General features: G+C 41.6%; 1 protein-coding gene across 1 annotated transcript in view; it reads right to left on the bottom strand.

Annotated features, from left to right (window-relative positions):
* Window positions 1-7,536: 7,536 nt before the first annotated feature.
* Window positions 7,537-13,115, bottom strand: part of maml2 (mastermind like transcriptional coactivator 2) — a 36,498-nt gene continuing 30,919 nt past the window's right edge. Inside the window, exons 3-5 of the mRNA XM_075472892.1 lie at window positions 9,223-9,387; window positions 9,013-9,121; window positions 7,537-8,927 (exon numbers count right to left, since the gene is read on the bottom strand). Of these exons, the coding sequence (XP_075329007.1) occupies window positions 8,089-8,927; window positions 9,013-9,121; window positions 9,223-9,387 (1,113 nt within the window). The 3' untranslated portion in view covers window positions 7,537-8,088. The remainder of the gene's footprint in view (window positions 8,928-9,012; window positions 9,122-9,222; window positions 9,388-13,115) is intronic.

Raw genomic sequence — 13,115 nt, 5'->3', positions numbered from 1 at the left:
AGTTCTACAGGAAATTATAATATAAAAGCGCCAAAAGATGCAAACAACCTCTTAAAGTAAATTCCCTTACTGGCCTTTACACTCCCACCAAATTATGAGTGTTTTCATCAAATTTACTCAAAACACGAATCATTTCTTTGTGCAGAACAAATATTTTCAGTGAACAATGAGTAACAAATTAACTTTGTTTTACCCTCTTTCTTTTTAAGTGTGAACTGGTCTCTCGACTACAGATAATTTGTGTATATGTGCACCCCTTTTGTTCAGATTACTATCTGCTAAAGCCATCTTAACTCTTCAAACAAGTCCATCCTTATCTGTTACAGTCTCTGATACTCTACCCAGACGCCACACAGACCTTGGCTGGGTTTCTTCTGCGTCTATCACAATGTCACCCACTTTAGTGTTTCTTTTAGGTGTGAAGCTACTCTCTTCCAGCGGCTCCAGAACAGTTACACCATGTGTTGCACCTGACGCCATCTTTTTCTTCCATACAAATCTTCCCTGCTGAAGTTGCCTGGAGGAGGTGGTGCAGTCGTGGCCTTCAAGTTGATTAGACGGTTTGGAGTAAGAGATTCGAAGCTGTTCGGATCGCTCAAGTTGTCTGTTGTTAGAGGACGATTATTCACTATTGCTGCAACTACATAAAGGAAAGTCTGCAGAGAAGCGCTGTTAAGTCCACTTGGGGAAAGTGCGAAAGTGACTTCCTGTAGAGCTGCATCCAGTTCATTTTTGGCACCAACTAAATTAACACCCCGATCACATTTAATCTGCTTCACATAGCATCTCAGTGCTATAAAGCAGTGCAAACCATTGATAAAGGCATCTGTGGATAGATCATCCAACATCTCCAAATGTATTGTGGAGCTGAAGCAGGTGAAGATCAGACCGGATCTTTCGTGTTCCTTTCGTCTATTTTCTGTTGGGAAAGGGCCAAAACAATCCATGCCGCAATATGTAAAAGTAGGAGACGGTTCCATCCTGTCCCTGGGTAGATCAGTCATTTTCTGTCCCTCTACAGGTCTCATCAGTTTCCTGCAGAACACACATTGCCGGATAAACGAAGCAACACACTAGCTTAGCCCTGGGATCCAATATCCATTAGATCGAATTTCAGTCATTGTGAAAGCCTTTGCCCTGATGTTTGACATTTTCATGACTGATTCATTTTGCGACACGATGCTGTCTGGGAATGAGTGTTGAATGTTTGAATGAACAAGGCATACCTGAACTGTTCAGTCTTCCTCCCACCTTGAGCACTCCATCATTGTCTAAAAAGACATCCAAGTGATGGAGTTTGTTCTTGTGTGGGAGAGGCTTTCCTTGACTCAGTGTCTTTATTTCCTCTTTATATGTTTGTCTTTACAAATCTTTAAAAATCCCAATTTCTGCTTCTTGCCTTTCGTTAACAGTGGAGTGAGTGTTAGACTTGTCTTTTAAGAGCCGTGCTACAGCGCTGACAGCCCGATTCCAAGAGGAAAACTTGACCAGACGATCTGAAAGATTGAAATGTGTAGCAATGTCGGATCCTTTTACACTTCTGGGTCTCCAACGGGGAGATCCATCATTTCTTTTGCAAGGAAACGGATTTCCCTCCCCCACAGAAATGTAGGTCCTGTGAGCCAGCTGGATGACAACAGTTCCTCCTCTGTTGTTCCTCGTGATGCACTGTCTGCAGGGTTTTCAGTTGTGGATACATAAAATCATTGTTGTGGGTTTGTGCTTTTACGGAGCTTCTGCACCCTGTTTGCCACAAAGGTGTGAAAACGCCTTGCTTCATTGTTTATGCAACCTAACACAACTTTAGAGTCTGCCCAGAAAAACTCTTCAACACTGTCATAAGGTAGTTCTTCTCTAAGCATGTTGCTCACTGTCTCAGAGACAGTTGCTGCCATCAGTTCTAACCTTGGAACGATGGTGATCTTCGAGGGAGATCCTCAAGATTTTCCTATGATGAAAGCACAATGAACATCTCCATTTTCATTTGTACATCTTAAATAGGAACATTGTCCATATCCTGAGGTGCTGGCATCTGAGAACTGATGGATTTCCTGTTTAAGAAGTTTTCCAAAAGATGCAGGAAGGCAACACCTGGTTATTTGTATCTGCTCCAGATTGGCGAGATCACTTTTCCATTGTCCCCAGTGGGGTGTCAGATGTTGAGGCAGTGGATCATCCCATCCTGAGCCCAGTCTGCACATATTCTGCAGCATCGATTGTCCTTTAAGAAGAAAGGGGCCGATAAATCCCAAGGGATCATATATTTGCGCAACCGTTGTAAACATTCCTCTTGGTGTGGAAGGCTGATCCTTCAGTGAGATGTTGACAGTGAAGCGGTCCTTTTCTATGCACCAGTGGATACCCAGTGCTCGCTCCATCTGTACTTCGCTTACAGTAAGGTCCTTTGTTTTGCCATCTGTTGCATGTTCTGATGATGGTGTGCTGTTCAAAACAGTGCTGCTATTTGACACAAAGTTGTGCAGCCGCAGACCACCTTCAGCACATAGTGCACGTGCCTCCTGTGCCAGTTGAATGCCTCTTTCTGCTGTTGTTTCTACACTTGTGACTCCATCATCTACGTAGAAATCTCTGACGATGAACTGTGCTCCGGCTGGATATGTCAGCCTGTTTTCTTTGGCTAGATGTTATAAGCCATAGTTGGCGCATCCAGGAGAAGACACGGCTCCAAAGAGATGCATGGTCATTCTGTATTCTTGCGTAGGTCTCCATTTTAACACCATAAGAAACGAAGATAGTCACGATCACTGTGTCGTACTTGAAACTGATGGAACATTTTTTCTAGCTATTTCATGTTGTCGGAAGCCTGTGAGGAGGCCTGTGTCACACCGGTAATGTCAAGTTCAGTCTTTGTCCTGTTTCCACGTTTGTTTTGTGACTTCCTGTTTTATTTTGGAAATTAACTCTCCTCTCCTTTCAGGTTCCTTGACCTTCCTCATGTGTCACCGGTCTGATTGTCTTCCCTGATTCCTTATTGTGTCCACCTGTTCCCCATTTCCCACCATTTGTGCCTATTGTCTGCGTCTCCCTTCGTCCTGTGCCAGTGTGCCATGTCTATCGTCCTGCACACAAGCTGTATTGCCATAGTCAAGTTTTTCTAGTTCCTTGTGAGAGTGATTTTTGGCTGGCTTTTTTCCTTTTTGTATTTCATAGCTCCTTCAAATTCAATTCAATTCAAAAATACTTTATTTATCCCAGAGGGAAATTAAATGTTCATGTAACTCAATTAAATCAAGGAGTTATTATAGATGCTGATGGCTGTGGGCAGGAAAGATTTCCTGTAGCGGTCCGTTTTGCATCCAAACTGAAGAAGCCTTTGACTGAAGAGACTCTGTTTTCCGATAACAGTCTCATGGAGAGGATGTTCAGGGATGTCCATAATTCTCTTGATTTTATGCAAAATCCTTCTTTGCATTATTGTCTCCAGAGGTTCCACAGTCGTCCCCAGAACAGAACCAGCCTTCTTTATCAGGTTGTTGAGTCTTTTTAGGTCCCTGGTTCTGATGCTGCTGCCCCAACAGATGACGCCAGAGGAAATGACGCTCTCAACAACAGACTTGTAGAAGATCTGCAACATCTTACTTAAGTTTGAGCTTTTTTCTGATCATCCCTCTTTTTTTGAGGCGCCTTTAGTTCCCTGGGATTTCCCTGGTTCTGTGTAAAATAAAGTTTTGTCAGCTTACTCCTGTACTCTGCATCCTGAGTCCTCTCCGTGAGTTCCCTGCACGACAGTGGACGGACATATTCTGTACAAAGATGAGACATTTTTTTAACATTGCTGGTGCAAGGCAATAAGTAATAGACTTCAGTTCAGAAGTGGTTCACCTGTGAATACTGGTGGCTCTGGTGTAGAAAGCCTGTTTTAACCTGCAGAGCGTGAGTCAGTTCAGTAACATTGACTGGTTTGGACAACACAGCAGCATGTGAAGGGGCTCTTAAGGTGATTGAGATGCAGAACTCTGTTTCTCCTGAGCATGCTGTATGCTAACTGGCTGCCCATCAACCATCTGTCTTATCTGTCTATCATAGGCTTGTAGTCTGCCCGAGCTGTCCTCACTTCCCCTTCAGCATGCAAACGCTCTAACTCAGATCTTTGAATTACAAGTTCGTTCTTCTGCTGCTCTTCTAGAGCTTTTTTCCCCTTTGCCTTCTTGTGTTGTTCTATATTCTGCCTCTTTTGCTGCCACCTCTGCAGCTAGGTCAGCTCGTTTTGATACGATGTGAGAAGATGAAGAGTGATGTGAGATATGGGATCGAGCAGCAGTAGAACCATAAATGGAAAAGGAATAGTCTCAATCTAATAACTCTCAAAGGCGACATTGTTCATGCTCTGCTTCAAAATCTCCATCTATCCCTGTTAATTTCTCATAGATGATCTGAATGATGTCAAGGGTTACAGCTTCACATGTATCAATTTTCTGTCTGAGTTCAGGTGTTGGGGTAACTTGATCTCTTATCTCAGTGTAGTTTCATAACTTTTCCTTTTTCTAGATTATCTGCACGTATCGACATATCTGCTTCGGTAATGTCTGCCTTTAATTCTTCTCTAGTCTTCCGTGTGTTTGCTTTCCACTGTTCATGTAAGCTGAGGAGTCTTTTTCCTTCTTGTCTAGTTCTTTCTGATAAGCAAACATTTTTCCTGTTGGCACTTAGGGTCAGAGCAGCGTGGTTTATCTGACATACTTTGGGCTTCTAAGTGTGAGTCAGCAACAGTCTTTAGTCATTAAGGAGTGTCTCATCATTCTGAGCCTCCATTTGTGGATTAGCAAACTGTTCTTTAAAGCTTTTAGTCCTCAAAAATGGACTCTGTGTTTTCTCCATTTCCTTCCAGTCTTACATTAGTTTTTAGACCAACGTCCGTGCCGTCCGTTCCTTGTAACTGCGCATGAAGCCTTGGGCCCTCGTGGTGAAGCATGGCGCAGGATGGTCAAGCTCTTACTGTCGCTCCCAGTCGCCTTAAGGGCGGTTATGTTCTTTATTGACCTTTTCCAGCATGTACACTCTTCAACCAACGTAAGAGCTAGTGGCAAACATATATAAAAAGGGAAATAAAACGTCATTTTTTACTGTTTCCAATTTACATCCATTAGCAAATTAGCAAAACATTCCTTAAGTGAACATATACCTTGTTCCTCTTTGTCGACTGGTGCTAAACCTTTGGCCTTTTTATTTGTCCTTATTTAACTTTGAACCAAACTTTGTCCTTTCCGTTATCGTTGTCCAATGCTCCTTCAAACTACCATTACCTTGTTTCATGTCCTTCAAAATACAATACTTCCAGTTCTACAGGAAATTCTAAAATAAAAGCGCCAAGAGATGCAAACAACCTCTAAGTAAATTCCCTTAATTACTGGCCTTTACAGATATATGTTCTGTAGAATTGACATAGGAATTAACCTCGGGGCACTTCAAAGAGAAAGTAAACTAGTTAAAGGATAACTGCGGTATTTTCAACATCAAACCTCTTTTCTGAGTCGTCTGCAATGTTTCAGAACCCCCCTCACCGCTTTTTTGATGTTTACTGCTGTCTCCGGTATTTGCCTAATTTTGATTCATCTCAACCTGCTTCAGAATGGCAAGTCATGTGCATGTCCAAAAAGGTCCGTAAAAGCACCATAAACGTCCGTTTTCAAAATCATCAACTCACCGGAGTGGTTACTGGTGTGCACTGGTAATCCATATCAAATTTCGTTGCGAAAAGTTGCTTCTGTCGTGTTTTATTTGACATTTTGTAAATCCCATTGAGTTATATTGAAGACTGGATGTTCGTTGATATTACTCCGCCATCAAGTGGTGTGGAGTATAGCAAGTCAGATTCAACTGCTGAGCGGAAGTTTATCCACGGCTGTGAGGTGGCTAAGAAAATAGTTCGAGCATGAACGAGCTGCCAAATAAAACACAACAGAAGCAACTTTGCAGACGACTCAGAAAAGAGGCTTAATGTTGAAAATACCACAGTTATCCTTTAAATGGGGTGGCTGTCACTTAGGAGGAAGGACAGTTGTTTGCCAGTCGGAAGGTTCGACTCCCGACTTCCCCGGATCTCAAGTCCCTGGGAAAGACACTGAACCCCATGTTGCATCTGATACATCCATCAGTGTGTGAATGCACTGTGTCGTCTGTAACATTGTATGGACTAAGATGAGCTGTATGAATGTGTGAGTGGGACTTGTATTGTTTTGAGTGGTCAACTAGCCTAGAAAAGCGCTATATAAGTGCAGTCCATTTACCATTTAAATTCAATTTATAATATAGCTCCAGACACCTACATTCATAATTAAATTGATTGGAAGGAAATTAGATATAGCTCATCTATTATGTGATTATCTATTATTTATCACATTATTTATGTGATTATCTGAGTATTTTAAAAGAATTCCCGCAAGGGTTGCTTATTTTTCCACTGACTGAAACTTGGCTAATTTCATCATTGCAGTACCGTAGTATGACCAGAAGGTAGTAAGTACTAGAGATTTCAGAAGAGCCAGAATGAGGAAGGTAAAATTGGACTATGCAACTCCGCCCACATCCAAGTTGTTACCCATGTTACTTTGGAAGCCACGCCCATTAACCCCTAAATTGCCCGCTAACCGCTGAACTGTAGGTTGCAGTCAGACATACTTGGTAGCTACTCATGGACCTGTACCTAGATGACATGATATATGATACTTATGGCCTAATGTAGTTTCAGTTAAGCTAGATTGATCGGCTTAATCCAGGATTCAGGAAGTTTATTAAAATTATTATATATATATTTTTTAAAGTCTGCCTGGACTCTATAGTCTATGTTCCCATTTCCGGTAAGTAATGTGCATAAAAATGAATAACTGATGCAGTTATATCGTGGACACTGGGTGGCGCTGTATGCTCACTAATACGATGACGTGAAACATTCAAACTGAAACTGTAACAAAGTAATGTCTGAATAAAAAAAACATTTGGTAATACGATACTTTACTGTTGCATCTGACGTGCATCCAGTGAAGACATCTCACTAGAGAAGCTAAAGACAAACTTGTTCAGTGAATGTTCAGTGAATACAATAAGCTTGGCATCCTGCAAACTTAAGATGTGGATTTGAATGTGATATGGTCAGCTACAAGCTGCTTTGACCTTGGAAAAACCTACAGCTCTTTTCATCATGAAAAATGTAAAACCACATGTTAAACACTCTCACCAAAGTAATAGGATACTCCAACGTTTTAAAAACATGCGATTCTGAAACTCAAACACATCAGGAGGACAGGTGTTTCCGATCATTTAAATACGTCACTGTCATTCAGTATGAATAGACTGAAATGTGGAATATGTTCTCCCATAACATTAGTTTATACAAGCTTTGCTAAGCTGAGACGCATCCAAAATGTGTTTATAAATTAAACATGCCATAGTGCATTTCTAATGAAAGTATAGTAATTTAATTTTTAAGTTAATAAACCACCAAACTCCTCATGAAGAAAACAAACAAAAGTAAGACATTCAAATAAAGTTTATTAATTATATGTATTATAATGTCTAATAACTATCCCAAATATTATTAAATATCACATGAGAACAACAATGGTTACATTATTTGAACTGCATTGAAAACTACCACAGATGAGAGGGTTTACATGTCAAGGAGGAAACATCTGCTGTGGCAAGATTCTGCGTTTGCCTGAAGGTAAACACCACATCGTGCTAAACTATGGATGAAGATTTAGAAACGAATGCAAGGTGACTTTAAAAGTAACACAGCGATGTTTTGTTTTCACAGTGTGAATTTTGTATTTTATCCTATAAGAACAACAGTAGAGCATGAAATACAGTCCACACATACAGTGTCTGCAAAGAAAAGCGTTTTTTTCGGCCAATATACCAGGAACAAATATGCAGAGAACTGAGAACAGAAAACACATTATCTTCACAGTAAATACAATACAAAACGATTTAGTATACTTTGATAACAAATAATATGAGTTTATAAAATTCCATTTTAACATTACCTACAAACATTATCCCTTCTGCCTTACATGCTTGGCCTCTATAATTTGAGCTGCAAGTTGACTTTTAGAAATCTGTGACCCAGATTCACGAGTGACTGCCCAGAATCTCATCCAGATTTATATCTTTCATCCAGTCATCATTTCCAGAACCCGATTTAAGTAGAGAATCGATGAAGTCCGAGTCTGCATTGATTCCTGGGACTGTGTTGTCTCCATCAGGGAGGAAGTCAAAGGTCAAACGGTTCGATCTGATGTTCTGGTAGCTGCTCGAGCTGGGACTGGCCTCTGCAAAGTTACCCGCTGGTACTCTCTGCTCAGGAGAGGCCTGGTTCAGGTTTCCCATTGGCGACGGGGAGCCCATCATTGCTTGGCTTGGTCTTGCGTTGGCGTCTCTTATCGAAGGGGTAAGAGGGAGCATCCCGATGTCTGGCGCTACTTGGTTGGGAGGGCCAATGTGCCTCTGTTGGTAAGGATGGTTTTGCATGTCCTGCACACTCTGCGACTGTAGTGGGTTGGGTAGACGCCTAATGCTTAGTCCAGTTGTCACTTGTTTGTTGGCTGAGCCCCAGCCCATGCCGACATTTGTCATCAAGCCTCCTAGACCCTGTCGGGTCACCCCTGGGGAATGTAAATCAGCTGTTACTCGCTGGTGTTGTACACCTGCTACATTGTTCATCCCAAAGGACTTTCCTTGGGTGTTTGGCCCCACAAACCTAGGTTTACTCTGATTCAGTCCGATACGATTGTGAGGGTTTTGCTGCTGGAACTGGCCAATACAAGAGCTCTGATTACAGTCTGTCGCAATACCAAATCTGTGGTCCAATGGTAAAGGGCTCAGCTTTGAAGCAGAGCCACTCGGGTGGTGACAGGACATGGACTGTAGGTTCTCAGGACCATTGTTAGGAGACTGGGAGGAGTTCTGACCTGAACACATTCCAAACAAAGCTGGTTAAAATTAGGATCACTTGCCAGGATAAAAAGAGTTGCTTACTTGTCAGCAGCACTGTACCTGTGAAGATATTTGCCGGCTGAACTCCAACCATGCTTCTCGACTGCTTGTAATCTGGTGGTGGTCTTGTAAGATGTCGACTGAATTGTTCATGTGTGTTGTCTTTGTCCTAAAAAGGAAAGGCAAAGTTATGAATACTGATCACATGATTAATCAATTCAAACTGTGAACTGTTGCTTGATGAAGATAGAAGCTATAAATGCAACTTACTGAATTGCTGATGGTGTGTTGTTGCTGGTTAAGCTGTCTTTGCATGGTCTGGGTTTTGGCTGGGCCTTTCTGCTGGTTGTTGGCTTCTGAGGGCCGTGACTGTGACTGGGCAGACATGACTCCTAAACTTCCATTCGTGGGCATCCTCGGACCAGTGGGAACACCCTTTCAAGAAGAAGCACAGGATGTTTTTGCCATGTCTGCTATGAGCCTTGAAAAGTGCCATGAAAACACAAAGCCAAACTAATGCAACAACTTAGGTTGCCCACTAGAGGGCAAAATTCTACAAGACATCATATATCTGTGTCAAAGATGCTATTCTGCCTCCAGAATGTGGTCAAGGCTACTCCCTCTGCAGATGAAAAAAGGGAGACTTAGAGAGAAGCTTTTTTTGGAAGGGGGAGACTGAGTCCTCCTCAAGGCCTGCCTCTCCCTTGATAATTGTGTCTAAAGAGAGTGGAAAGAATCCCTGAGACAGCAGGAAATGTATGCCGATGGGAAGTCAAGCGGCAGCACCATGACTACCTCCATTTAAAAAGCTCTCCTTTACGGATCACTATGTTGTGTTTGGCAAAAAGGCGTTCCATCCTCTGGAAACCCATTTGGCTCGTGACACTATCACTGATTAAAATGTTGTAGTCGGCAGCACTCAAATTTAATTGAGACATCCACACTAGCTTTTTGTTTGAAGTCTCGTCCTCGGGCTTTCGCAGATAAGCTTTCACCATCATGGGTGTTTGACTCGATAAATGTCCTTGGACTACATACTTCCTTAAGCTGTTTTAGGCAGCTGTGCAGACCATCCAAGTCTTTAATGTGGACACAAGGACACCCTAACAATGCTCAAGCTTCACCTAAGTTCCAGCCTTCGTCATGAAGGAGGTTAATGTGCACCAAATCCAAGTCAACACACACTGTGTATACATTGTCAGTCATTGTGTTGACTTAGAATGTTTCCCAGGGTGAAAAGGATTAGAAATCCTACAGTGCATTTAGCAGAAGCTATTACAGGCCAGATCCTTTGTAGAGAATAAATACCTACAAGGCGGAGACTTTGTGATCCCCAAAAGATAAAAAACAGATTCTATACACACACACACACACACACACACACACACACACACACACACACACACACAAAATCAGAGTTACATTAGAGAATCAGGGGGTGAAAGTCATAAATTACAGGGCATGGCTTGCTTTTAGTCAGTCAGGGATCAGAAGAACTGGTGACTTTGTTCCACCTTTGTTGCGAGTAAAAATCCAATGAGAGATGTTTTAGCAACTACATCTGAGTAATCCTCTCATCCTGATGTGTCATAAAGCTGTTTTCCATGTTTCCCCCCCTCTCATTCTTCACAAGCTTGTTGTAAATGAATACCACATGTGGCTCAGATTCGAGAGTGCCAGCAGAGTGATTTAGTCTCCCATCCTGCGGCAGTGCAGGCAGCTGACAGTGATCCAGGCCTAGCCATGCCGGCTCTCACACTGCACTTCCTCCAGTCTCGTCTCAGGATGCCGTCTCTGGGGAGCGCCTCGGCATCTGGACTTGGCCGCAGCTCCCTTTCCCAGGAAACAAGTACTCCCTTCACAGCACTGCCGATGTGACCTGTTAAGCCCAACCTCTGTGGCCCTGCTCTTATCCTAACTGAAGGATGTGGTGCCACAACATCATCAACAAAAGTCGCAGAGACTTTTACTGCAAGTAACACCTCGTCTTTTAGCGCTGTAAGCTTTATTCCTATGACTGTTCAATCTTTTTTGGGAGTCATTTCCTGTTATTGGAGAGTCATTGGGGACGAGGATGAGAAGAAAAGGTGGAGTATAAAGCCCAATACAGGTCAACCATTCAGATTCAAAGCATGGTTGTTGGGGTTTTGTGTCTGACAATGCTGCAGATGTAACCTTTCAAATCAGGAGAGTATTCTGTTGGTAGAAGCTGCAGCATTGAAATGAGATTTAGATTTAGCTGAACTTAATCACTGGATGATGAAATTGTAGTCAAATGTCTCCATTTAATCTAATCCTGACGGCGTGTATACAGTACCAGTGAAAAGTTGTGACAGACCTGCCCATTCACTTGACTGGTACAGTGTACACACAGCCAGGATCAGATCAAACCAAGATTTGATTTGATTTTCAAAGAGAGAGAGATTTGATTTCTAAAAGATTTCTATGATAGCTTCATGTAACCTGAATCGTTACATGTTTAATAAATAGCAACTGGCAAACATTTAGCCAAAATAAAAGTTAGAAATGTATCAAGGAAGGAATCATTTAAATGTTTTATTTAACCATGTGAAAATCTGTGTTTTGTGTTATGAAATTGAAGTCTAAATGAATCATGTGGCCCGTGATGGACTGGCGACCTGTCCAGGGTGTCCCCTGCCTCTCGCCCGATGACCGCTGGGATAGGCGACCCTGATTGGAATAAGCTGGTATAGAAAATGAATGAATCATGTCGTGTTTTCACAACAAAGATTTTGCTTCTGTGATTTTCTTTAAATTCATTTAACCCTCTGAATGTCTGCATCGTATTTGGTTACAAGCAAAATTCTAAAAAAAAATATAATAGAAATTATGATCAAATCAAAACCCAAGTATGAGCAGTAACATTCTGCAGTCAGGTTTAATATCATGGAGTAGTTTTCCTTCTCTGGTGAACTAACATGTATCCCCCTTAAATAATTTTTCCTCTCTTTCGCTGTGACACAGGTACATAACATACAGATTTTTTACCCTGAACATTGCTCTCCCCAGGAACCACAGGCCTAATGTCCCGTACTCTTCCCTTGAACGATTTATACTCTCAGTTTTTTTGTGTGATCTCAAAATGAAACTTATTCACAAAGGTGGGCTTGCATGTCAACATGCTTGCGTCAGCAGTTGGTTATCAAGTTGTTAAAAAACAAGCTCAGTAAGTAACACATCCGGCTGTTTTAAACAAAAAAAAAAAGAAGTCCACAGCTCCATTCAGTGGGAGGAAGTCCACTGCTGGTAGTAGCTAGTGTTACACAGGGGATCAGGACGTTCTTTCAGGACCTTTATTTCTCTGGCATTGCTAATTCAGCTCACTGTGGGAAGAGACTTTTTTTTTTTTTTTTCCCCTTTCTGTGAGCCGTCCCCTCCTCATTAGCTGGAATTTTAACCCCATCCCTGCTGATCGCAAAAGACAATCATCATTATCTGCACTTTCAAACACATCCTCTGAAATTAGATGTTGGCTGTTGTTTCTCTTCCATAACTCCTACACCATTATATCTCCAGCATCATGTTTATGTATCTAAAGCACATTGGAACACAAAGCCCTGAGGAAAGTTGTCTTATCAAAGCTTTGTCCCTAACAAAGACGCCTGACGACCTTGGCATTTTAAAGACCAAGCATTTTAAGGTGACCAAGCTTCTTCTTTTAGGACCTGTGGGCTTTGGAAAAGTTTGCTCCTTTTATAATTCATCACATTACATTTGAAGCATTTTCATTATTTGATATCCAGCTACTTAAAAATTCTTCCACTTCTTTATCACCACTTTAAGTTTTAATTATGTCTCATGCTCAGCTGCCTATAATTCAGCTTTTAAATATGCTACATTACTTTAAGGAGCAGAGAGTTATTATATTCACTTATATTCACTTCCCATAACTTCATTTTGACAAATCACAATCCCACTTCAAGATATCCCAATGCTATTTTAACAAGTTTGAATTAATTTAAGATATCCAAAAGAGACTGTAGATATAGTTAACCGTGGGGTGCTGAATATATCTTTAACTGAATTGTTAACTGTCACGTGTCAGAATTAAAGTGGTTTAGTAGTAAAACTGCTGCCCTTTCATCTGTGTGTGATGCTGTGTCTTCCCACCTTATTTACTTCGATGTCTGTATAACTCCCTC

The sequence above is a fragment of the Odontesthes bonariensis genome, chromosome 9 (genome assembly GCF_027942865.1).
Source record: "Odontesthes bonariensis isolate fOdoBon6 chromosome 9, fOdoBon6.hap1, whole genome shotgun sequence".
NCBI lineage: Eukaryota > Metazoa > Chordata > Actinopteri > Atheriniformes > Atherinopsidae > Odontesthes > Odontesthes bonariensis.
The sequence above is the reverse complement of the archived record's forward strand: the minus strand, read 5'-3'. Positions and strand labels throughout refer to the sequence as shown.